This window comes from Temnothorax americanus, unplaced genomic scaffold (genome assembly GCF_048541705.1).
Source record: "Temnothorax americanus isolate GAGA-0224 unplaced genomic scaffold, ASM4854170v1 Scaffold21, whole genome shotgun sequence".
NCBI lineage: Eukaryota > Metazoa > Arthropoda > Insecta > Hymenoptera > Formicidae > Temnothorax > Temnothorax americanus.
Window position 1 is genome coordinate 33,569 of NW_027509349.1, and position 25,955 is coordinate 59,523.

The following is a 25,955-nucleotide window of genomic DNA, read 5'->3' on the forward strand; positions in this document are numbered from 1 at the left end:
TTCTATTTAGCTTCTAAAATCCCTTGACTTCCATATAGGTATACTAAATTTTATATATGTATACCTATATAAAACGCGTATAGTATTAAAGACTTAATAACATTATTAGTATATATTGTTAAAGATAAACTCACACATGACACTCCGACCTGACTAAAGATTGATTGTGTGGAAACAATATTAGACAATTGATTGATCGATATCCTCTGTACATGTAAATCTATTTAAATAGACCTCAAACACAGACGACAAACGCGACAAACAGTCGCTTTCTCGCATAGTCGCGTCTTTACTATCGATTGGTCTCATGAATTATAGTCGCACACCTCTCTTAAGCTAATTCCGTGCCTCGTACTTCGTGTCTGACCACGCATCGACTCACATCACTTGCATTGACACTTTTCTACTAGCGCATATAGCGTGAAACTAAACTCACAATCAGCCTAGAAAACATTGTTCTATGCGGCTGCATACAAATGTGGAGATCTAAATATTAATTTCGCCATTCTTATATAGTTAGTACAGTAGTTAGTTTCGACAAAAATATTTTGAGCCGTATTATTCAACTATATCTGAAGAAATGTTAACATGTAAAGAACGATATATTAATAGCTATGCGTAAAGACTCTATAATTAAAAAAATTAAAACTTGATACGGGCAATAAGACCCAAGCGAAACGTTTATCGCTAAAATTTATTATAAAATACATGTTAAAATTACGAACGTTTTGATCCTATTTTGGGGTTCTTCTCAGCGCATTATATGAGATCCATTGTTTACATAAATCGTCGGCGTGAAGGCCATAATAATATTTAACATTTTGAAAGAACGAGTAACGCATTTTGCAGCTTGCATCAATTAATAGCTATGTAAAGGCTCTATAATTAAAAAAATTAAAACTTGATACGGGCAATAAGACTTAAGCGAGACGTTTAATCGCTAAAATTCATTAAAATACATGTTAAAATTACGAACGATATATTAAGTAGTCCAAATATTATTTATGTATAACGATAAAAAGTTCGGCAATGTGATGTATACTGAAGATTTTGTACAAAATAAGTCTGCTGTGCTATCAACGCATAAATAATACTCGATAACCACATTTATCTCCGTCATCGAGGGATGATCGATACTTTGCACCGCGGATGGTTCGATCGATGATGAATGACGCATTTATTGTCGATATCTTCTGTCCACAACCGTGATAGTATACATATATGATCGTATTTCATCGTAAAAATAAAAGAAAGTAGGAATAAATCCGGGATATGTGCCAAAATAAAAGACAGCCACGAGAAATAAAAGAATAAATAAAAGTTAGAGAGATAGAGAAAAAAAGTATTATTATTATTAGAGAAAATTATATATAATTGTACAGAGTTCCCATTAAAATAGAAAATTTTAATGTAGAGATATATATATAATTTCTTTAAAAAATAACAAAATTCTATAGAAAAAATTTATTTTATACTGTGTATATACAGTTTATACATATATTTCTGTTTTAAAAATCGCTTGCAAAAAAAGTCTATAGACTATTTTTACACTTTCCAACGTAAGAAATCAATTAGCGGACAAACTTGTTCTTTAAACGATCAGAGTTATGCCCCAAACACAGCAGGAACGTAAAAATATTTTTATTAGAAAAATGTAATTATTTTTTAATCGCTTATCTACTTTAAATTTTCATTTCAAGAAACATCCTTTTGTAAGCAAATATAAATTTGTTTGCCCCTTTTACTGTATTCTAGTATTACTCTATAAAAGCTTCTTATATAGCTCATATCTCGACTAAAGCCCGGTGAGTTAGCTTTCCGCATTGGCAAATTCAATTTCACTCGACTTTTCCTTGATTCAGGATCGATGTATCCTCCGTTATCTCAGTAATACCCTCCTAAACTTTGCGTCTCGCGAAAGATATTTTGTCAGATCACTATTGCGTCACTAATTTCAACATTAAATATAACAATGAAAAAAAGGATGTAATGTTTTATAATATGTAATTATAAAAAGCTTTTAATACTTTACTGGATAAGCGGAAAATAATCTTTTACAATAAAATGTAGTTTGAAATATGTAAAATAATAAACATTATTTAATAATGTCAGGTTATTATTTAATTATAATACTAATAATAAAGTAATAATATTATACTATGTAATAAAATCGCATTTATCACATTTGCAGCATATTATTGGCGTTTGCAAAATACAATAATAATCTTTGTTGGGGTACAATTTCATAATTGTATCCGTATCCGTATTTTCAACGTAAACTATATTTGTTGTTTACTACTTTTTGTTTTTATGATCTGTATTCACATTTCACTTGTGTGAAAATTCCCAGCTATATCGATCTGAAAGTGTTTTGAATGCTTCCAACCTTGATACGTATAAAAGATGCAGCGAGTTAATCAAATTTGATCTAAATTTACTTCTCAAAGCTATCGGTGTAATACGTCGTCGAACTTGAAACTTATCGAACGCGAATGATTTGAACAAAAGATGCGGGAATACAATTTATCAGGGAAGATGGAGAGGGCAAGGGATTAGCAATGGTAGATTATTCCTGTCCCAGACATGGATAAGATCAATGAACGATCGGTCGATGAACGCCAGATGCAGTCGGGGGTGCGATTTATTGCCCTCGAAATACGTCTTTCGTTGAAAAAGCCGGCGCGTATAAAATTTGCGGTAAAGGGAATGTAATTCGTCTCGGGAATTATTCCGCATTGTGCAAACTTTTTAGCACATTTCTCAGTATTGCTTCCTTCGCTCGAATGTAATAACGCATTGCGACGCATTTTAAGTGAGTTTTGTCACAATGTGTTAGCTCAACACAGAAATACTTTACGCGCTCGCATTTTTATGCAAATATAAACTTATTATTAACTTTACTTATTATTAACTTTACTTTTTTCATATATAAAAAATAAAGCGATTTCAGTTTTAAATTTTATTTTATACTTAATGTTGAATGAGTTGGAAAATCTTTTTTTTAGTTCTTTTGAGACTAACAATTATAAAACACGTATATGATACACCTTTTATTTTTTATCTGTTACGAACTTCAAAAGCTTATTTGAGCTACTTAGAGTAAATAATCTTGAAATAAAAGAAAGCACGAGATACGAGAAAAAACTGTTCCATTTTTTTATTGGGTAAACTTCGCAATTGAAAAATTTTTAGCTGCTGCGAAACTGGAACGCGGTGATTGAATACAAGCGTTGATAACTAAATATGGTCTTGGCTTTTCCATTAGAATATTTTAAACTTGATTGGTTGCAGCGAGTCAGAAATAAATGGCGGCGGAAAACCTCGTCTCATTTCGCAAGGTTTTTTTTAACGGTAGTGGAATTTTTACGAGCGCTCCTCGATCAAAACGTCGAAATTATCGGAAAACATAAGAAATGGCAGGACGAGAGCAAGCTATAAATTCAGTATATGGATACAGTAAAATCTTTTCCAAATTTTTAAAAAACTTCAGAAATCTATTTGTCAGAAATGAACACATTATTCAAATTAAAAAAAAATTTTTTTAATTAAATGATAGTAAAGATTGATTTTTGAAACTATTATTATAACTGCCTAGTTACAAAATTATACAAAAAACTTAAAGGTACTTACTATATTAGAATATCAACACGATGTTATCTCGCGTGCAGCAAACAGCGAGGCAAATCGGTATATTTATATACGCGAGCCGTCAAGTTGAAGGTACTTTAGATTATCGTATCTCTCAGTCACAGCAATTGAGTTTCACTAACAGGTTTAATCGATAGCTATAATACCGATTATCTAACGAACATGCTTTTAATATTATTCTACGTTTTATGAATGGAGCGCAATGCAATATGGCAGTTAACATCCAAAATATTAAAGCGACAAGCGTTGCTTCAGCATAGCTCTGAATGTTTGAATATTTTAATTGCAGAAATTATATAATTATTCGAAATGAGATAAATCTTCGCTAATTCTTTTTTCCGTTTTAAATATTTAATTAGTATCTTCACCTATATATACACTGATTTGCGTATAATTAATTAATTAACAAAAATATTACTTCACAGTTGTTTGATTGAAAAGGGTATAAGTTAATGTATGTATATATACGCGAGCTTACTCAGGGTCATGACCACGCGAGGGTCATGACATATCGAAATAAAAATCATTTCAATCAAAGCTAGGTTCTAGATATATATTCTTTACGTACACCTTTCGTACTTTTAATTTCTTTATTAATTTTTTTATATATTTTTATTTAATATGTCTATGTTTTTCTTTTTAAGATAATTTTTTGAATTGACAACGTACAGATTGTACGACAAATGTATAGATATTTATTATTTCCACAAAGCTTTTATAATTTTATTATATACAATTGCAGAGAGAAGAAATTTTTTAATAAATTGATTATGCCACGTTGCTATATCAATATTCAAAGCGAAACTCAGAGAAACTGCAGTACGCGGCGATTTTTAACCGAGTAGTTGAGCACGTATATAGGTCGATGTAGCAGCTGAAATTACTCTTGGTACTGCAAGAGTAAAATAGATCGATCGAGAGATGGATGTGGGGTTAGCAATGGGGGTGCTTACTTAATGCGAGACTGGGTTTATCATGGATCACCCGAACGACCACTGCAATTGGGAGGATGGCCCAGAAGTTAAGAAAGTTCCAAGTGAAGAAGTTAAGAGATGACGCAATATTTTGATCAATCTATCAACGGAATATTAATAAAGGGTCTATATTAAACGCGTGATTAGCCTCGAACATAAAGCGATCGAGAACCGCGCTTTTACTCTCGCTTTTGGAAATGTCGCATTGTTTAATTATTCCCGCTTTCTATCGCGCGTTGTCGATAGAAATTTTATTTAAACATAATTTATACTTCATGGAAAACTTGCACCGCGCTTGAAAACTCTCAGGAGTAAAATTACGAGAACTTTCTCAATTATTAAAGAATATATAATTCATTCTTGATATTTTAGATATGTAATTCTATCTTCTAGTACACTTTCTCTGCCGCGTATAATTTGCAACTTGTTACAGTATTTAAACTATTTCCTGAAAATAAATTATTATATATTGCTTAAGTTATATTCAGAATTTTAACGTTAATTAAATAATGTTTGTTGCTTTTTCTTTTATTCTTTACTAATTAATTTATTAGTTACTAATTAATTATTATTATAGTTATAAAGTTTGTAATTTATATACTTTATATACCTATAATTATTGCTCTTGCTTTTGAATATTTTCTGTAATTAAATGTATATATACACAAGTAAAGATGTATTTTCAGTTTGGAATATTTTAGAATACTGTATTATTTGTTTTAACTTTATTTGATTATTTCCTTCATTTTTATTTGTATATATTATTTCTATTTTATTTCTATTATTACATTTTCTTTAATTGATTTCTTTTTAGAGACACATTGTTGCACAAATGCATCACTTATTCGCCAATACTTTGTCGACCTGTTCGCCGTCAAAGTTCGCTCGGCTTTAGCCCGGGAATCCATTTTTAGAAGCAACGTATGGCGCTTTGCGGCCAACGTAACTTACGTCGCGGTAAGGTTACTTTTAAGTAGTAAATTAGACGCGTTATTTCGAGACCAGTCAGCAGAAATTCAACGAGCAACTGATTAAAAGTTTATAGTAAATTTATAGTAAACTTGACCAGGTCCTTGTTACCTTGTTACTGCCGTTGTTATCGTCAGGACTTCAAAAACAAACAAAAAACATCTTCCGACTAAAGGCTATAACACACAAAATGCATAGCCTAGCATAAGCATAGTATAAGACCGCTAAACCAATGCTCAAACTATATCCAGTATAAAATCACCATATTAATTTACATAAGATGCTCATTGATCCAGCGGTCTTATGCTATACGCTTGCTACACTATACATTTCGTGTGTCCAGGGTTCTTATAAGTGGAAAATAACGATGGAAACACGATTCAACTTTTCTTAAATTATTAAAAAATTAAAAAAAATTTTTTTATCCGAGAAAAATTTTGCAATTTATCGAAACTGGAAATAAACTATCCTACTTATTGTTAAAGTAACAGCCACAGTTGATATAATGAGATAAAAAAGTCTCAAATATATAAACATAAGATCCAAAACTTTCATGACCTGGAAAGATTAATTAATTCCTTAATTAAAAGCAAACAGCCGTGGGTTAATTAGGTGCCACGCAAAAAACGTAACAAATCGTCAGGATTTCATACTCATTTCTATTCCTCTTAAATAGATAAAATATATGCATTTAAACAACAAAATCTATATATTTATATACATTAACAAAAAATGCATCCCTCACAGGCAAAATAATTTTGTATTTATACTCGTTCTCTTCTCACAGTCGCGCGAATATATTTCAATGTATTATTTAAATAAAATAACTTTATTATATAACTTACTCGAATTTTTGAAATAATTAATTTTTCATGACATTAATCGAATGTATATTAGAAGGTAAAATCGCTAAGAATAAAAATATTTTTTTTTTATATGAACTTTATCATACAAATTGTAATATGATTTTACATTATTATACATATAATGTGTGATGTATTTTGTAATAATGTGGGATTTTTATTATTTATTATAAAAGTGTTGTTGACAAATAGGCTAAAATTCAAATGTCGCTTATTGTGTCTTTTCAAAGATGCAATGACAGAATTGAAACTGAATTTCTGATGGAAGTTGTATTTTAATTCGCATGAGTAAGGATCAATTCCTCGCGCTTATCCAAGTTTGTTAGCACGAATAACATAGTCAGTCACAGATAAGAGGATATTTCATTATGATAGAAGTTATTTTCCTCTACTCAGCAAGTCGGAGGAAAAACTGGCTTCCGACAGGTCACGTTTACTTTGTTCTTATCAGTGTTTACATTTATGCGACTTTATCATTCATTTTTTTAAATATTGCGTTTTAAATTAAACTTACGAGTAAAAACTATTTACTAATCAAAAATCTCCATTGCCAATTCTGCTTAGTGACTTATTTTTCGTTCATATGATATGTATCACATTATTTTTATTTAAATATAGGTATAACTGTTGCCAGCACAGTTTTCACGGAAACTCAAAATGATTATTTATCAGTAAACATCACACATAATATTCTAATCTCGCGTGTTATTTATTTCAACCCACGCTTGTTGCTTTCGACGTGTTTTTATGATGGTAACCGTTCATTTCGGCTTTATATCAGTTGCGCCTTGTGACAGTACAAATCATGAATAAATACAGCAAAGACTTATAAATAAAAATGAGAAATGTGTAAAATAATAAATAAAAATTGTAAATAAAATTTACAAAAATAAAAATCATAAATAAACATCATGAAATTTTATCGCATAAATCATAAATGTAAAATAGCAAAAATTTATCGTGAAATATTATAAATGAAAATGACATATATGTTTAATGAAATAAATAAAAATTATAAAATATTGTTGTGGAAAACAATACAAATTATAAAACTTTATAAGTAAATGTAAACTAATTTTTTTTTACAGGAATTACGATGAAAAATTATAAAGCTCTAATTCTTTCTGTACATTTTATCATAATAAATCGATCATCAATTGCATATAATTCATATAACCGGATTTTAGTAATAAATGCATATGTTGTTTAATAAGAGTATCTACTTGATTCAGTTAAATAAATAAATGCATGTTATTATCATTCATCTGACTTAATTTATTATTAATTATTTATTATTATGTTATCATCATTTATCAGTCACTTAAAAATGATATTATCATATATGCGCTCTCGCATTCACACAAGAACGCACACATAATACGCCGCTTATCGATTCTTTTTTATTACGAGCGATTAAATTACATAGTTAATTATATAAATTAAATGACTTATTTATATCTTTTTCTCTCTTTTTTTTTAAATATATATTATAGAGAAATTTAACCGCTATATAAACGCACTGTTCTCAGTAATGCATTTGGTTGTAGAAGATAACTAGGAAACAGAATCGAATACACGTACAGGCGTAAAACTGTGTTAGCAATCAGTGCGTTATCTTTTATTCGCTACGTTCATTCACAGCGCGTTATTATCAAGGTTATACATGATTAATCACAATGAATGAACATCGCCTTATCAATTAAATCGTCATAGATATACATGTATATATAAGAATCTCTCATCGCTAAATATTATGTTTTCAAGTAGACTCAATATCTTATTCCAATTAATAATAAATAACCTATTACCTTTTATTTACATTTTACATACGCGTGCATATTTTTTCTTTTATATTTACGCGTTGCGTATTTATGTGCTTTATTCATGTTTGTTTAATCATTATTTTCTTAATACTATAATATTAAGAAAAATAATGGTTAATTAAGAAATTTTCTGAAAGTTTGGTTTTTTAAATTGCCTTGCTATATTACGACATTTTAATGACAGATGCAAAATCGTGAAATCTGCGTTCGCAGAATTTCACGCCATGCAGTGATATCTTGGTGATCGTGTAGTAATAGTTTAATATTCAAATTATTTTATAAATCCTAAATCATTATGATAATAAAATAACTTATTGGACCAATTTTAATAAATTTTGTATCACTACAATGAATACTTTTATTGCATTCATGTATTCAATTTTGATTCAGTGCAACTTGCTATATTACGACATTTTAATGACAGATATAAAATCGTGAATAGTGCGTTCGCAGAATTTCACGCAATGATCGTTAGTATGTATGTATATGATACGATGAGCTGATCGATCATTAAATAGACATTAACGTTTCGTCTAACGCGTAAACACGCGTTTTATAAGCAATACCACATTCTTGATTGCACCTTGATGGCCCATAAGTAAAATACGCCTTGTATGATACCGCAATACAATCGTAATGGCGTTACCGTTACATAGAAAGTGAACTTTTGCATATTGCGATGTGACAAGTATATACTCGCACAGGAAACAATAACTTCTGATCTGCTATAATAGCAAAACATTTCACGTCCATATTTAATGGTCGCCCTGAATTATCGTCGCGTTCGCAGAAACATCTTGAGACAGGTGTTTTAAAGTTTTAAAATAACCTCGATAAAAACGGGTATCCAATTCGTATTCTTTAATCATGCGTTAAAGCGTATACAAGAAAGTATAATGTAAGCAGATATTTTGTACAACTTTTGTACAAACGCGAATTATACACCACGAGCAATTAAAAGGGGAAAATAGCGGTTATAAACAAGTTTTTAAATTCGAGAGAGCGATTTATACGGAAGGAAGAAATATAATCACCTATACAGGGCTGAATACAGGATATCCTGACCATAAAACGCAGCGCGTTACACAATGGATGGAGTTCAGAAAATAAATGAAATTGCAACACCGACCGAACGAGACGTGAGCTCTGGGCGTATATTATTGGAAATGTAATAATGGGGTCGTCCGTAAGAGTTCGTTGCCTCTCTATTCTTATCAACAAGAACGCAATATATATTGTAGAATGTAGATAATGATCCACGTGATAAATAATGACATATTTGAAAGAATTGTAAAAAAAAACAGTTAATTAAAATTAATAAAGTTAATAACAAAATTATATGCACAGAGATAATCAAATTAATTAATATTTATTTGATAAAAGACAATTTGTGTTTAAAGAAAATATGAAATTACGTCTTGTCAATCTTTTTAAAATACAAGATAAAAATAAATTATTATTAACATCGATCATTATTATATTTGAATCATTACTGTCATTATATCATTATATTATCCTTTCATTGTTATTATTACTGTTCTTCTTGTGTTTTTTGCTTTATTATTTATTATATTTATATATTTTATTATTATATTAATTTTTTATATTATCTATCGTAAAATGGGAAAAAGATTAATTTCTATTCTAATTGTTATAATTCCAAGAGCAGAATAACAAAAACTGAACAAGTTGTATCTATAATAATTGACGTGAATCCTAAGAACAAAAAAAAATAGAAAGTATCAAATTAGCTAATCCTCGTCGTGTCTGACATACATTTTGTGTCAAATACACGTTACAACTAGTTACACAATTCTGGTCGTCGCGTCTAGTTTGTGATTGACGTCAGACTGTATTTAAAGTTCTATATAATAACCGACATAGAGCTAGATCAGTCACGCGATATTCGTCGTGGATTTTCTTGACTCATACGGGCCGCAAGGACCACGGATCCCATTACAATGTTCAAAGTTTCCTCATCTCGCTCTTTTTCTTCTAACCTTGTTTATTCGCCGCCGTTATACTTAGCATTACTAATCGGAATTTCTGATGTGGTCTAATATATTATGAATAATCTGATTCATCCGTCATACAATATCAAAATCAAAGAATATACCAAACTTATATGTGTGTCTTGCAGTTTGATAACAAAAAATATAACGCATATATGCAAACTTACATTATATCTAAAAATTCTTTAAGAATTGACATGATTAACAAGCAAGTTAATATGATTCTTATTTATAAAGAGAATTAAATAAAAATGGAAGTTATACAGCTTTATATGCCGAACAGTATCATCATCGTTTTTGCGTCAAATATTCCAAAATGTACACAATTGCGAAAAAACCAGAAATTCAGCTGCTTGTAAAAGTGATCGTCGAAAGCGAGCAACGAAAGGAAGGAAATGAAACTTGCGCTCTTGTCACGGTGGCTCAAAATTCTTGCATTAGCTTGGATCAAATTGCACGTGAATATGGCATTAGTCAGAGCGCGGCGGTGTAATCCGTGTCCTTCACCGCCGTAAATTCCCATTCGTATATCATTCTCAGCCTACACCGAGAACTGAATAGCACAATCAGCACAGATTTTATAAATCGGGTTGGATTTTGAGCTCAATATTTCAAAGTGACAATTTATTTTTTTTTACTTAGTATTATTTTCTGCTAAACATTTACGAACTGTGGGATAGTTTTTATATATGCACCTTTCATCAAACAATCCAGCATTATTTCCAGCAGATTCGGCACGAAAGGCAATGAACAGTTAATGTACGAGATTATTGGCGATAGAATTATTGTTCTTTATTTCATCGACGCAAATCTGAATGGCAATATATGTATAGTAGATTTATTCGAGAAACGATTTTGCTGCAATACCTATAGTGCAAGATTTACTTTTAACTACAGGACAAATAGCGCGATATTAGTATGATGGATATATTTTTCACTGGTGCCAGAAATGAGCTGAACGACAGATTTCTAGATCGCTTTTCTCCTAACTGTTAACCGTTGCCCTAAGTCCTTTACGCATCAGCGTATAACTCGTATCAAGACGTGAGCTTCAGATGCGTTTATATGCGCATCTCCGAGAAGACGCAGACGGAGTCGGTGGTTGGTGAACTTCGTCAGTCTGGTTTATAATTGGTGTCAGACGGTATTTACCGTTTTATACTCGGCATTACGCGCGACGCTACGAGATAATTTTACATTCTCGGCGACGCGTTACTGCGCCGATGCGGTGCGAGTGCGAGTGCACGTGCCAAACGCATTTGCATTATTTCGCTTGTAACGAGAGTATAACATAATATAAATTGCCATATAATATAGTGTTTTTTTCATGTGAGACACATGAATATACTTGTATTCAACGCAATATTAATATTTGCATGTTTACACGTGCAGATATTATTAATACCGCTGTGTATATTATCTTGTTTCATCAGTTATTACAAAATTGATGTATATAATAACGTATTTTGTATATTAAGATACAAAACGTATATTAAGATTCAAAATAAATATTTTAAAATATAAAGAACGTACAGTTTAAATTAAATTATGATTTTCTAAAACATATAATTTAATTTAAATTTTTGAAACAAAAATATCACGCTACGTTATATTATAAAATTATGTGTTAAAGTTTATATAAAAATGTAATTTTGAAAGTTTTAGTTTGATTATAAAGATATATTAAATTTTAGAAACTTGAATTAATTTATATGTGGTACATATTTATTAAGTAAAAGATCCGATTTTAATATTAAATCTTGAGAATTTTATTATCCGTTGTGTATATCAAATATAAATTATTTATATCAGACGTAAACATATATATTTTTGTAATTAGAGTGCAGAACTGTGACAGACACGTGTTCCAACCGTCTGCTCACGATCCTTGAATCGATGCAGAAATAAGTGCAAACGTGCAGGCACGTGCCTAATAATAGTGCAAGCTAATATGCGATAGTAATGCAGATCATCCGGTTATATTTTTACGACTTTTCTCCTCCATTTATTAATTCTGTCACTTAACATTTACTAGCTTCTCAAATAGTTTATTTTACCGACATCTAAGTGATTCTAACAGGAATATTTGACGCAGAATTTCGCGCAGTCATATACATTATCGCGTCAGAGAAACGCATGTTTAAGCTATGATGAAAATTTTCTAAAAATAGATTCTCTTATATCATTACAACATTTGTTACGTTATTATTTTATAATTATTATAGTTTACAGTTGCTTTATATTTTACATATGCAGTGTGGTCCGTTGTGTGATCTTGAATAACTTTATTTACTAGTTACGACAAAAGGTTATCTGAAAGTTTTAGGAATATCACAAAACTTGGAGAAACTTTACCCCCAAAACTTGATACTTTAGATTATTGTGTTTTATTAAATATTTTACTATTGACACATTCAATAAGAAAGTTTTTGTACTAAGAAGAAGAAGATTTTGTCCTCTAAATTCGATTAAACGAGCATCAAAGAAAGGACATCGAAGACGAGCTTTCTTCAAATTTTATAGCGTTTGCAAAACTTTTCGCATAATCTTTTGTCATAAACAGTAAATAAAGTCAGGAATACCGTAAAAAACCATTAATTATTCGCATTATATTTAGCAGGGTTTCACTCTATCACGCAAACTATTAACGTCCTGCAAGATTCATTTTAAGCACTCTTCACCCTCAACCCCTTCTAGAAAGGGGGGGCTAATCGACTTTCCTTTCACTGAACTCTTAAATTATTAGTTGAATAATTAAGCTCGATCATGAAAAGGAGAAAAGAGAAGAAAGAAAGAATAAAGGAAGATCATTTTTCAACATGCAAAATTAAATACCATCGAGGAAAATGCATTCGCTTATTCTAATTCCATTATTCTTATTCTGATTTCAACACGCTACCCAAATGGTTTTAAAAATAAATGTAAAAATAGAAAACTACACAAAATATTACAAAAATGTGTCATAATTCTATAACAAGTTAAAAGTGTGGATTTAGTTTAATTGTAAGACAAATGCTACAAAAAGATGTAGGCTATTTTATATTATTATATATTATACAATTTTCAAACAATCGTTAGTATATTTAGTATTTTAGGTGCATTCGACATATTCGATAACATAACGATTATTTTACTACTGAAAGATAATCGATTTCAAGAATACTTAGGAATCATCGAGTTATTGGTTCTTTGCTACTACTCAAGTATATCGTGAACACCTCTAGATATGCATCGATCCGGGAGACACCGACATGATTTTGGCAAGCTCCGCTGGTATTTATAGATAGATACGCGAAAATTTAGTATCTTCAAGCGAGAGAAGCGTGTAGACTCTCGACGCGCATTTAAAGGGTACGATGTTGCTTATAAAGTTTTAAAGATGCATTCTTTCAGCTAGTATGCAAGTTATTATGAATTTATAATATTATAATTTTAAAAATCATGTTTGTACATTTTTCTAACTATATCAATTAAATAGAATGTTCAAAAAAGGGATTTAGTTTAAATGGCAATAATTAAATAAATAAAAAAATGTTTAATTATTATAAATTAAAAAATAATATCTCAAAAATAAAATATATTTTTGACTTTGGTAATACAAGCAATTTTTATCATAAAACCACAGCCTTTTTGCATCATAAATTGCACTGCAAATAAATTGCTCTTATCGTTTTTACATTTAAAATTATTAAAGTAAGATTATTTAAAAGTTAAAATAAGAGATATTCCACCTTTATATTTTTTATATATAATCTACAAATAAAGAGTAAAGTGATAGGACTAATTACTAATAAAGAAAATTTAATGCCTTCGTATTATACATATACGTATATTATTATATCGATAGCGACTGTAAAAATATAAAAAGATATGCAATGCTAAAAAAAATAAAAAATTAATATTAAGTCCTTCAGTAACTTAAATTATCTCAACTTGCTTTATCAAATGAAACATCGTACTCTTATTTATGGATTAGCCGCTGTCAAGACAAATTTAATGATATATATGTATATTTAATGCAAGATTATTGAAGATGCTCCAAACGGAGAACTCTGCCTCTGCAAAACGATTGCGAATAGCGTCTGCAATTCACTTATGTCGCATTATCTACAATCTCAATTGCCCACAAGCGATAGCCTATATCAAGCATCACTGCACAAAAATAGAGATGCAGGACAAAAGTCGATTAATCAATGTTCAATGCTTCTTTGTCAAGGAACTAATTAGTTTCCCGCGATGGAGAATTTTTTTTTTATTCAATTAATCTCTATATCGATCTTTTTTATTCGTTGTTATTAAGTTCTGTTAGCAGGCTTTATTGAATGTGTGGCAAATACATAAATTTATTGTTTTACCGTAGAGCGTATAGACTAAGGCATATGTCTTTCTTATTAATTAAAAGTTAATTCTATTCTTAATTCATTATATTTAATTCCTTTGTTCCTTATTACCGTTCATTGTATCTGAGCCCTCAGAGTGACCTCGACCGATTAACTTAACTCTAATTAACTTACTTGACGGTCATCTTGTCCAGAAATATCTTAGATGGAATTATTAATTTCTCTCGTAATTTGACACGCAAAGGAAAAAATTAGATTAAGAATGATGAATTACATAGCTAGAAATTTTGTTGCGAGCACTTACGCTTGTTGACTTAACCGTTCCATTAATCAAACCTCGATCAAAGTTATTCTTAAATTTTATTTATGTTTGGTTTTAAAATAGCTGTAAAGAAGAGATCACAAATCAATCATTATTGAGATATCTCTGAGATATTATCGATTATGAAAAATCAATTGCTTGAACGTTGATTTTTTAATATCGTCCACCTACGCAAAGTAATAATTTCGGATGACGATGCGTATGTTTGCAGTTTCGTGCAAATCGCACTGCACACATGACCTTGCTTCACACATACACATGTAAAATATATAGCCATGTCGCACACACATGCGATGTGTACGCAATCACTCTTTGCACACATAAAATAAGAAAATTATGTTGATTGTACATGTATTATTCTTAACATTGGTAAAATAATTATTTTAGGCGCTTTGCAGAAGTAAACACTTTTGTTTACGCATACTGCGAAAATTATTTCAGAATCTTTTTACACACTTTTTTGTAATATTTAATTTAAAAAAATATTCCATTTAAATTTTGATAGAATATTAAGCACGCGGCTTAATATTCTTTTGTACAAATGTTTAAAAAGTAAAAATCATCGTTTGGCGATGTGAAAGCTGCATTGTGAAAAGAATAGAAAAGAGAACGTTTTTTTAAAAAATCTGTCGACAAATTAATTGTTTTGTATTCAGAAAAGTGTCTTATTTGCGTTATACAGCTCTATTATGTATTTTAATTGCACTACGTTATAGACGTGTTGTTTTAGAAATGGTTAAGTGACAGATCTTTATGCATGACATCTGCAGCAGGTGGACATGACATCTGGATTCGCGTGGCGTGGAAAATTGAAAATCCTTATGGAACCGTACAATCATAGACCTCGTTTCTCATTGAAGACAACGGACGATCAATCTATGCAAACCTTCTCCCTCTGGGGTGAACCCTCACTTTGCATGGAAAATTGCAAATCTATCCAAACCCGTACAATTGATTAAGCATACTATTTACATACGATTCCACAGATAATTTGCAATTATTTACGTGAAGTGAACTAAAATGGCGTGCACAAAATGTTTGAAATAATTTTCGTAAAAACGTAATGTTATTAACAACAAAACGCAACTATGTTATTAATTATATATACGAACGTGTACAAACACTGCTACCGTAATTTTATTATTTTGTGCACGGTTGGGTATAATACAATGCGCATGTATCTCGGCATGTATGTAGTAAAGTTATGTGTGCAATGCAGCCTGCGCATAAATATGCATCCGTATCTCAAATTATTATTTATGCGCAATAACTCATATAGTCTAGCTCAATATGCAATTGAAGTTGTCAGCCGTGCAATTGAGATTGTAGACAAATGGCGCAATTGACAATCGTCACTCCTCACGCCTTTGAAACTTGAAAATGTAAATATTTTAGAAAACGGAGTATACTTGAAATAAAAATATTTTATTCCGCACTTATATATTTTGGTGCAGTATTATTTTCCTCTTTGGAATTATATTATATACGTATTTTAGAATACTGTATAAATATGTAAATATGTATATATCATTTCGAACATCTCTAAAGGAAAACGTATTGTTCGAAAAAATATTTCAGGCAAGAGCTTAATCTTGTACGGACAAAAAAGGAATGATTTTTGGATGATCTTTTCTAATCCTCATTTTTATTTTTATACCTAAGCTGTTGTTGAGGTATTTTTGGAACAGTAGTTATAAGCCTTTTCGTTAAGACCTTCCTGAGTTATGAATCTTCAAAGTTTAAGTACTACCGGCATTAGCGCTTTACCCAAGGTACCGCGATATTGGAGCCTCCGCTCAACGAGATGGATCGCGGAAGTATATACATGGCCTCATCGCTCGTGCGTCGCTCACGTGTGCACCTGGCGTGAGGCATTAACGTACCTTTTGACATTTCCTCAACAAAAGTACTGAAAAATTAGGTACTCGTATTCTACGTAGCGATTAAAAATATGAAACTTATAAATTTATAAATTTTAGAAAAAAATTAAAGTTATATCTTTTATTATTTATGAATGGACTCTATTTCAACCGAATCTTGATTCGTAACTTAGTAGCAAGATGTTGCAAAAGTATAAGATGGAAATCATAACTTCTTGTGACGTTTTTCATAAGGATAAGTGACTTTCAAATTGAAAGAGAAGATACAGTTAAGAGAAGCTTTAGTTTTATATTTCCGGTGCATTCTAGATATGTGATGCATATGCATGAGCATTATTGCATCGCTTGTTGCACGTGTTCACGCGGCCTTATTGTAATATGCAAATCCGTGACTTGCGCGTGGACCTGAAACAAAATCGGACGACGGCTTTTATTCGCCGAAGAGAAAAAGACGCGATGATCAAAAGCTTCGTTGACGCCGAAGTGTCGAGTTAAAATAAAAAGGTCAAGTGAGACGTAAAAAGTGCTCATAAGTGCTCATAAAAATTGCGGAATGTTCTATGTGATGTTAACATTTGGATAAATTCTACAGACACGTTTTTGAGATTATTATATTTAATATTTTATCTCAGCGAAGGTTTATATAGCTATTTAGCTATTTATTTATTTATAATTTAGTATTATTATTTTTTTTTAATGTTCCCTGCTTCTTTTTTTCACGTATAAATTTAGTATCATGCACACACAGAATAAAATATCTAAAACAATATACATAGATATCTCTATTGCTTTTAAAAACACAAATATTTGTAACTTTTTTATTTTTAGTATCTTCCGTAATATGGTTTCTTGAGTCTCTTTGCATATAGTTGAATAAATAGTTGCTATAATATATAGGGTATTTATCTGTAAAACGAGACCATCAAAATATTTTCAATGTTTCCAACAAAAATAGGAAGATCTTTCAGAAAGAAGTTATATGTTTTAAAAAAATAAATATTATAGTTATAAGGATTTATTTAGTTTAAGATTATACTCTTTTAGATTTCATGCTATTTCTGTAAATGAAATCATACTTTCATACTTTTATACTTTCATTAACGTCATATTACAGCAAACATCGAAAGGTACGAGGGTCGTTATTCAATAAGTTCTTAGAACATTTTTCGTGCAAAATTTTCTAAGGACTTATTGAACGACCCTCGTATTTAGCAAGCTATTATTATACAATATAATATTTACCCTTTGAAACTGTGTGCGTACAACTTCTTCTTAAGACCTTTCCATTAAAAATAACAGGGATATTTTGAATGGTGACGTGTTAAAAGCGGCACGCTGTATATAACATTTATAAACTGAGTTGGCAAAAGATGTAATTAAAAAATATATAATTCGTTGTTACAAATCTGAATCATGAGTAATCACGGAGGTTAGTGCAGAATTGTTAATGCAGTTAGTATTGCAAAAGTCTGCAGCAATTATGTGCACATTCGTCAATTAATCGCTCACGCATTTCAAGAGTATAATAAGAAAAACTAGAGTAAATGACACTATCTTTGCGTCTTTATTTTAGTTTGTTTTAGTTTCTTTTTTTAGCGAAATAAGCGATCTATTTCAAGAACTGTTCTATTCTACTAATTATTATGAATGAAGCCTTGTGTTATGGCAAAGCCATTAATAATTATGGGGAAGCACTACAGCGTACGTTACCTGACTGTCTTAAGTCTGTGTTTCAGAGATTTTATGTAAGATAAATAACTAAATAAATAAAGCTTAATTTCCTTATCCAGATTAAAGAGAAAAAAGATTATTTTTGTATTATTAAAAAATTATTAATAAAAACCAATATAATGTTTTTTTTAATATAATTACAAATGTCTATTAAAATAATTAAACATAAAAGGTGGATTTAGTGACAAATTTGTACAATTTATACATTATTATTTTAGAATTTATATTAAAAAATGCAAAACAATAAAAATTTTTAGATATTAAAAAGCAACATAAACAAAATCATAATATTCATGAAATGGTTAAGACAAAAATTTATAATATTAATTAATATATATGTATATATTATACATATTAACAATTATAAAAAATATTTGTTCCTTTTTCTGGTTTTGCTGTAAAATTCCTGAAAATATCACGAAATGATAAAATGCATAGGGAATAAAAAATCCTAATATTAAATCTGTATTAAAATGTGTACGTACTACTGTGACAATTAATCAATCGATCAGCGCAGGACTAATTTGATGCGCAAGAAAGAAGAATTTGGACAAGCGCAAAATGTCCGTTTATTCAAGACTTACGTTCAATTATGACGGATCCAGGCAGAGAACCAGCGCGTGACACATGTATGAAGAGACACGTGGAAATCAATTTTCATCAAGAACAAGTCGTCAGCGTTCTTATCGTGAAATATGTATCGATTTAATCATATAATTAATCGCGATTAATTTTAATAGCGTCGCCAATCGTCACGTTCATGTTTTTATCGATATTTACCTTTTTTTCTCTTTTTTCTTCTCAATATCATACCTATTGGTATTATTCTACGAGACTATTCCGTAATTTATTAAAGCTTCTTTGGATTATAGCTTTTTTCAAAACTAAACTGAGATACTTGTAGGCAAATAAAAGTCGTTTATAACGCAGATACAGTGTTAAGAATTATGTTCTTTCTATTGTTTTTTTCTTGTAAATATCGGGTGCTCGTTATTAAAATTATTTCAAATTTGACATATTTATGCACATTTATTAAATGTTACAACTCACATTTTTATTGCTATCAAACATGATTGCCGAAAAATAGATAAGTTTTCACGCGATGTTTCTGTTAGATTCAAAGTTTTCCCATTACATTTATCCTCGTCAGAAGACTGAAAGGTCTTCCGCCGAAGTTCGTATCAGCAAAAATTGCATCGGATCGAGTGAAAAGAACAACGTAAGCAAGTGACGGCGCTATCAAAATCAAATGCCGAAAGTTCGAACCGAGATTTTGCTTCTTATTTCGCTCATATAGGTAGACAAAAATAAGACATTTAAATTTGAACATTGAGTTTTCTTACAAGCGCGCAAAAAAGCTCCTCGAAGAAAAAATGAATACGATGTTATCTTCTAATATATCTTTCTTATTACGGAATTTTTTATTCTAAAAAAAGCAACTGAAATACTTATGGCGATGCATTAAAATAATTTATCTGTATGTTCTATATAATTATTGTTTTTATTATGTTCGCTTCATTGACTGCAAATTTTTAACTTCTTCTGAGGAGCTTTTTTGTTTTGCATAACCGATTTAAATGTCTGATCCTGTATAGAGAAAGAAGGGAAAAGTGTCATAACGATTTTTAAAGTGTATAATTGGGAAATCCCGAATTAAAAAACTTAATCACCTCCTTGCAGCAAGGGCTCGCCCAATTCGACATAGAAAAGAGCATCCTTCTCGTAAGAATCCTCTTCGATGATTTCCAGATTGATAACTTTTCTGAAACAATTACAGAATAATTTAAAACAATGTTGGAAATATATAGCATGTAAAAATAGCGAATATACAAAGAACAAATATATATGTATGTGTGTGTGTAACATAGTATTTATATACTTATACATGTATGTATACAGAGTGAACCAACAGTCAGGCACCAATCATAATATGTCCTTTTTTTCAAATTATTGTGCCATACGGCCTAAATTAAGCTTTTGCTGCATAACTCTGTGCTTCTTGTTTTCTTGAAATAGATAAATAATTTACCAACAATTCTATGATTAATTGAAGGCCTGTCGGAATGCTTGGAATTAAACTCATAAGCGATTGAACGTTGCGTGGCACCATCTGTCCCCCCTCCTCTCCCCTCTCTCTCTCTCTCTCTCATTTTCTTTCATTTTAACTCAAATCGGAGGGGGACTGTTTTCAGAACTTTATCCGGATTCAGTTCTCGTTATGTTATGTAATTCATTGGAGACGTTAAAAGACATCAAACGATATTAAACGCGAACTGTCTCATACTGTTTCGAACTATATACGAACGACGGGACAACACTGCGGAAATCGATTTATTACTTTGGATAATTAAGTATCGGATAACTGTACAACTTGCAGGCGCACATTAGCGTCAGGAGGCATAATTGAAGACTTCTTCTGGGAAACGTACTATTTTCTACATTGTTACTAGTTACAGTCTCGACGGGATAGTCATCAATTTTCATTGAAAACGGAAATACCTTTTGGTACACTCGCAGCTGGATAGATTTGATCAAAATTCGCGCTGACGTAAAAGATGATGAACAATGTGGAATCTTAATAAATTGTTACTATTCCGATACGCTTATACTGTTCTGTGATATAATATTATTTATAAAGCAGAACAAGAGATTGCTCAATAAATTGATTTTGTCTTCTTCATTATAATTAATTATTAACATTTTTCTATCTTTTCATATTATAAAAGTGTAATCATAATCGCGGATACAATAAATCAGTTAATTTGTTACTTATTTATTATTTTCTGTAACGCACACACACACACACACACACACACACACACACACACACACACACACATACCTCTATTAAAGAAACTGTAAGAAATAGAGTATTAAGCTTATAGAGCTATTTTGTCTACAGATAACACGTGTAAAACAACATGAAAATGTCAAACATATATATAGGCACACATCGATATGTCACGCTACTTCATATAAACAATCTTGTTATAAATTCTGTTAATAAATTTTCAGGTAGCATACAGTTAATAAGATTCAAACACGCGAGTTTGATATTAATTGAATATAAGCTATTAATTAATAAAATATCCATATCTAAAAAAGAGAAACTAGTAGTAAAAAACATTGATTTAGTATTGTGCATAGCTGGTTCACGCAAAAATAAAATAGAGTATTTATGAAAATTATATTGCTACAAATGTTTTATTTAAAACGGAGAACAAAACTCTGAAAGAAAGCTGAATAGATTAAAAAACGTTAGTTATATTTAAGCGACTTGTTTCGCACAACAAAAAAATAGTTGATCCTCTTCTGTGTATATAATAAAATAGAACACTTTCCTTTACAAAAGTAAATAAATTTCTGGAGTATCGCAAATATCTCTGAATAATTTCTTCGAGAATGCCACACGTGAGAAATTAGCTGAGATATCAGTTATGTATAGCATAATAAAATAGAACACTTTCCTTTACAAAAGTAAATAAGTTTCTGGAGTATCGCAAATATCCCTGAATAATTTCTTCGAGAATGCCACACGTGAGAAATTAGCTGAGATATCAGTTATGTATAGCATGTGTCGAGATTTCATAACGTGTAGTCGGGCAGTAATATGAAACTATACAAGTGCAACGGGACGAAAGCTCGTTAAGGCGGAGAACTTCATTTAGCGGCGTTATAATTAAACCAACTAATGCTTGTTATCTTGACAGTGAAGCACCGTTGCACGCGAGACTTAATCCGCGTTCATTTATACCGTGCGTGCGACTATCCCTTTCGCTTTATTGCGAATCTGTTTCAATGGGATACTCTTCAACATGACAATCAGAGAGAGAGAGAGATTCCTAGAGGAATGTAAATTACAGCTTTGTATGCTTAAACAATAAAATAAAGGTTACCGGCCAATAACGAGCAAGAGATTGTTAAAATTCAAAAAGATATATTGTTACAAACAATTGTTAAAATGGGACGTTTCGGCAACACCGTGCCTTCCTCAGCCATAACTCATATACAAGCCTGACCTTTATTTATATTTTTATGTACACCCTGGCCTATACAATGGGTTATGGGTAAGGAAGGCACGGTGTTGCCGAAACGACCCATTTTAACAATTGTTTGTAACAATATATCTTTTTGAATTTTAACAATCTCTTGCTCGTTATTGGCCGGTAACCTTTATTTTATTGTTTGCTACATATATATACAAGCCTGACCTTTGTTTATATTTGTATATGTTTAGTTTTTCAAAAGATTGTATAGACTCTCTCGCCTCTGACAACTCCGAACGAGAAGATGAAAGATTAAGGATTAGGAGTGTCATAATTGTCTCTTGATTTTTCAATGTTAAATGAAAAGGATAAGATTAAGAATGTCATAATTTCTTCCTGAATTTTAAATCTTAATTTGCGCTGAAATTTCTCTTTAGTCTTTAAAAAATCGCCGTCAATATTTAACGGCAACCCCAAAGAGCGGAGATTTTTTATGTCATATTAACGATGCGACTTTGAAACTGCCTGCCGTGTAAAATCGCATCATTATATCCGACGTAAACAAATCACATCGATTATTCTCGGCAGGGAGAAATGGCGGATGTGATTTATTAATCTACGAATCCACAGAGCAACGCCGAGTTCGCGCTTAATTGCGAGTTAACTATACAAATGACTGCGGAAAGCAGCGTAATGCTTTTAATAGTTCGAGATATCGTTTAACGCGATTAATCGATCCTTTATGTTGAAGGTCTTAAAGTCTTGAGGCAAATTGTATTACAACATGTAAGTTGATCACGTCTTACTGAAATAAATTCTTTTGCTTTAACAAGTCTGGTAATAAAGCCTATCTGAAAAAAAAGCTGAAAGTAGTCTATGAATTAACAATACTGTTTAGATAATCATAAAATGGCATATACAATAATTGAGATTCTACTTCTACCAATCTTCATGGCATAGATACTTTATAAATTATATATAATTAAAAATAAGGATATATATATATTGCAATACAAATTAATATTATTAATATATATATATATATATATATATATATATATATTAAACAGTAAATATTAAATATAACAACCAATAAATAACAAATTTAATTTATTAAATTATATATTTTATAATAATTATATTTATAAGACATAGGTTGTTATATTTGGAATACTCTGTATATGTCGAGAGAACCCAATTTTTTATTTTTTTTATTTCTGTCTGACGAGATAATTCACATCTGTCATCTCTAAAAACATCCCCAATGCGAGTGAACTTTAATAAAAGAAATATTTTGGAGCCATCATCCAGGCGTACGAAATAAAATGTCGTTTACTTTAACCGTTCTCGCATGAGATGCGAATTGAGTTGCTCATGCGAGGAGAAGGGGAATAAGAAGGGTTTTCACCCTCGGCGAAGAAAAGAGATTAAATATGACATCAGTGGCAGATTCAATCCTTTAAACGTGAAAAACATCACGTTTTATCTCTCCTATCAATTAGAAATGGTTTTTTTTGTTTAATAATTTTAATAACTATCTATTCTTATATAAACGCGTGTGTATGAGAAAATTTACGTTGAAAGCCAAATGCAACGTTCGAGAGAAATAAGCGAAAAGCTTTTCTTCGACGATGCCAATGCCGACGCCCATGTTACGAGATTGATCCGATCACCCTGTGTGAGAGCCAAAGTAACATCATAACGAGCATAACAGCAATTTCCGAACTCATACGCTCGAAGCGATGCCAAGGCGCAATAGTGTTTAAAAGAGAAAAAGAAACAGATCATTTGTGCGCATGCACGTACGCATGCACGAACCCACACAACTTGACAATGTTCTATTTACATTGGAAAATTAATTGGATCCAACGTGTCGCAACAAAATAGACTGTTTGTTCACCGACAATTCATTAACGTCTAACCATTTCTGAATCTTCTTCTATGTGTAGTCTAAGGTTCAAAAGTTCTAATTAAAGTTTTCAGTCTGATTTGACACTAGAGATTTCTTTTTTTTAATATAATCTTGTATTTTTTGATGCATTTATTACAACATTTTATTAACATTTCTCGTACTCTTATAAAAATAGTCCGAATTCTTTCCTTCAAAATATACCGAAATTGCAGACTGTGCTCCTTCATCAAATGTTTCCTTCATAAATTTTAATTTTAAGAACAAGGGGCCAGGTCAAGGTTGTAAGGTGTAGATTCCTTGAAACTATATTGTCAAATAGTAACCTTTCCTAAAATTAATATGTATGTACGCATGATCACATTGCTACCTTGTTTTTCTTTAATGACATTCCCTAACTACACTGCAAATTCAAATGTTATTTTAGCTGGAACTCTTCTTACACATTTCTTGCCGTTTTAAATCACCATTTAACACGATTGAACTTTTAATTTAATACGATTATGTGTTAAATGACGTAATTTAACACGTAAAGAAACATGTAAAAAAAGCTTCAGTCTAATGTGTTATATTTTTAGAAGTTTATACATGTAAAAATAACACACTTGGATTTGCAGTGTAATGCATTAAAAAGCCGTATTTTACTGTTTGGTGTTGCGTTCTTTGAAATCGATTAGAAGGATCTCGGAAAATCTTCTCAGAAAATCTTCCTCCTTTTGAAACTGCGTCACCTTTGCTTTCTTGAGCTTTGATGGACGTCAGGTGATGTCATTCCATAGATTTTCATTTTGATAGAGGATCACGATAAATTCCGTAGCTTCGCCTCCCCCGATAACAATGGATTCAATAACTTCTTTCTCTCGACCTTCTCAAGGGATAAAAGCTCACTGCAACATCCGACTTGCTATTCGGTTTGAACTGCCAAAAGAAGTTTGCTGAGCTGACTATTTATGTTAGATTTATCAGGATCCAAAACGCTGTATCTTTTTATGACACACGTCTTGCTGCTAATTTCTTGGTTTTTATTTAACCACCTGTTTTCCAATATTTTTTTCTTTACAATACTTTTTCTTTAATTATCTGTTTCTGTAAGCCTATCTTGACGCGATCTTCAATTAATGCTCTTCCTAAACGGAATTGTTTTATCCATTTTTACGGTAAAATACGAGAGAAAAGCGTCCCACAAATAGCATTTTCCAACATAGACCTTTCCCTTATTTTGTTAAAAATTTAATTATCACTCGATATTTGATTTTAAATATTTTCAAAATTTACTCCGATTATGCGTGCTAAGTCAACAATATCTCAGTAATGTAAATTGATGTATTTTAATAAAATTTTTGTTTGAACATAATGAAAAATTAGTTAAACAACCGTGATACCTATATTGTTCAAAGGCTGATCAAACCCGAAACTTCTAAATCTTAGTAAACATGGTATATTCTTCTGTATATCTATGGATTTGATAATTAATATAATAAATAACTTGGCACTATTA

The 25,955-nt window shown here is 30.8% G+C and overlaps 1 protein-coding gene across 2 annotated transcripts in view; it reads right to left on the reverse strand.

Annotated features, from left to right (window-relative positions):
* Positions 1–25,955, reverse strand: part of Calx (sodium/calcium exchanger 3) — a 69,640-nt gene that overhangs the window by 28,127 nt on the left and 15,558 nt on the right. For both annotated transcript variants that reach the window (XM_077406457.1, XM_077406456.1), the window contains exon 3: positions 20,233–20,324. In XM_077406457.1, coding sequence (XP_077262583.1) covers positions 20,233–20,324 — 92 coding nt within the window. The remainder of the gene's footprint in view (positions 1–20,232; positions 20,325–25,955) is intronic.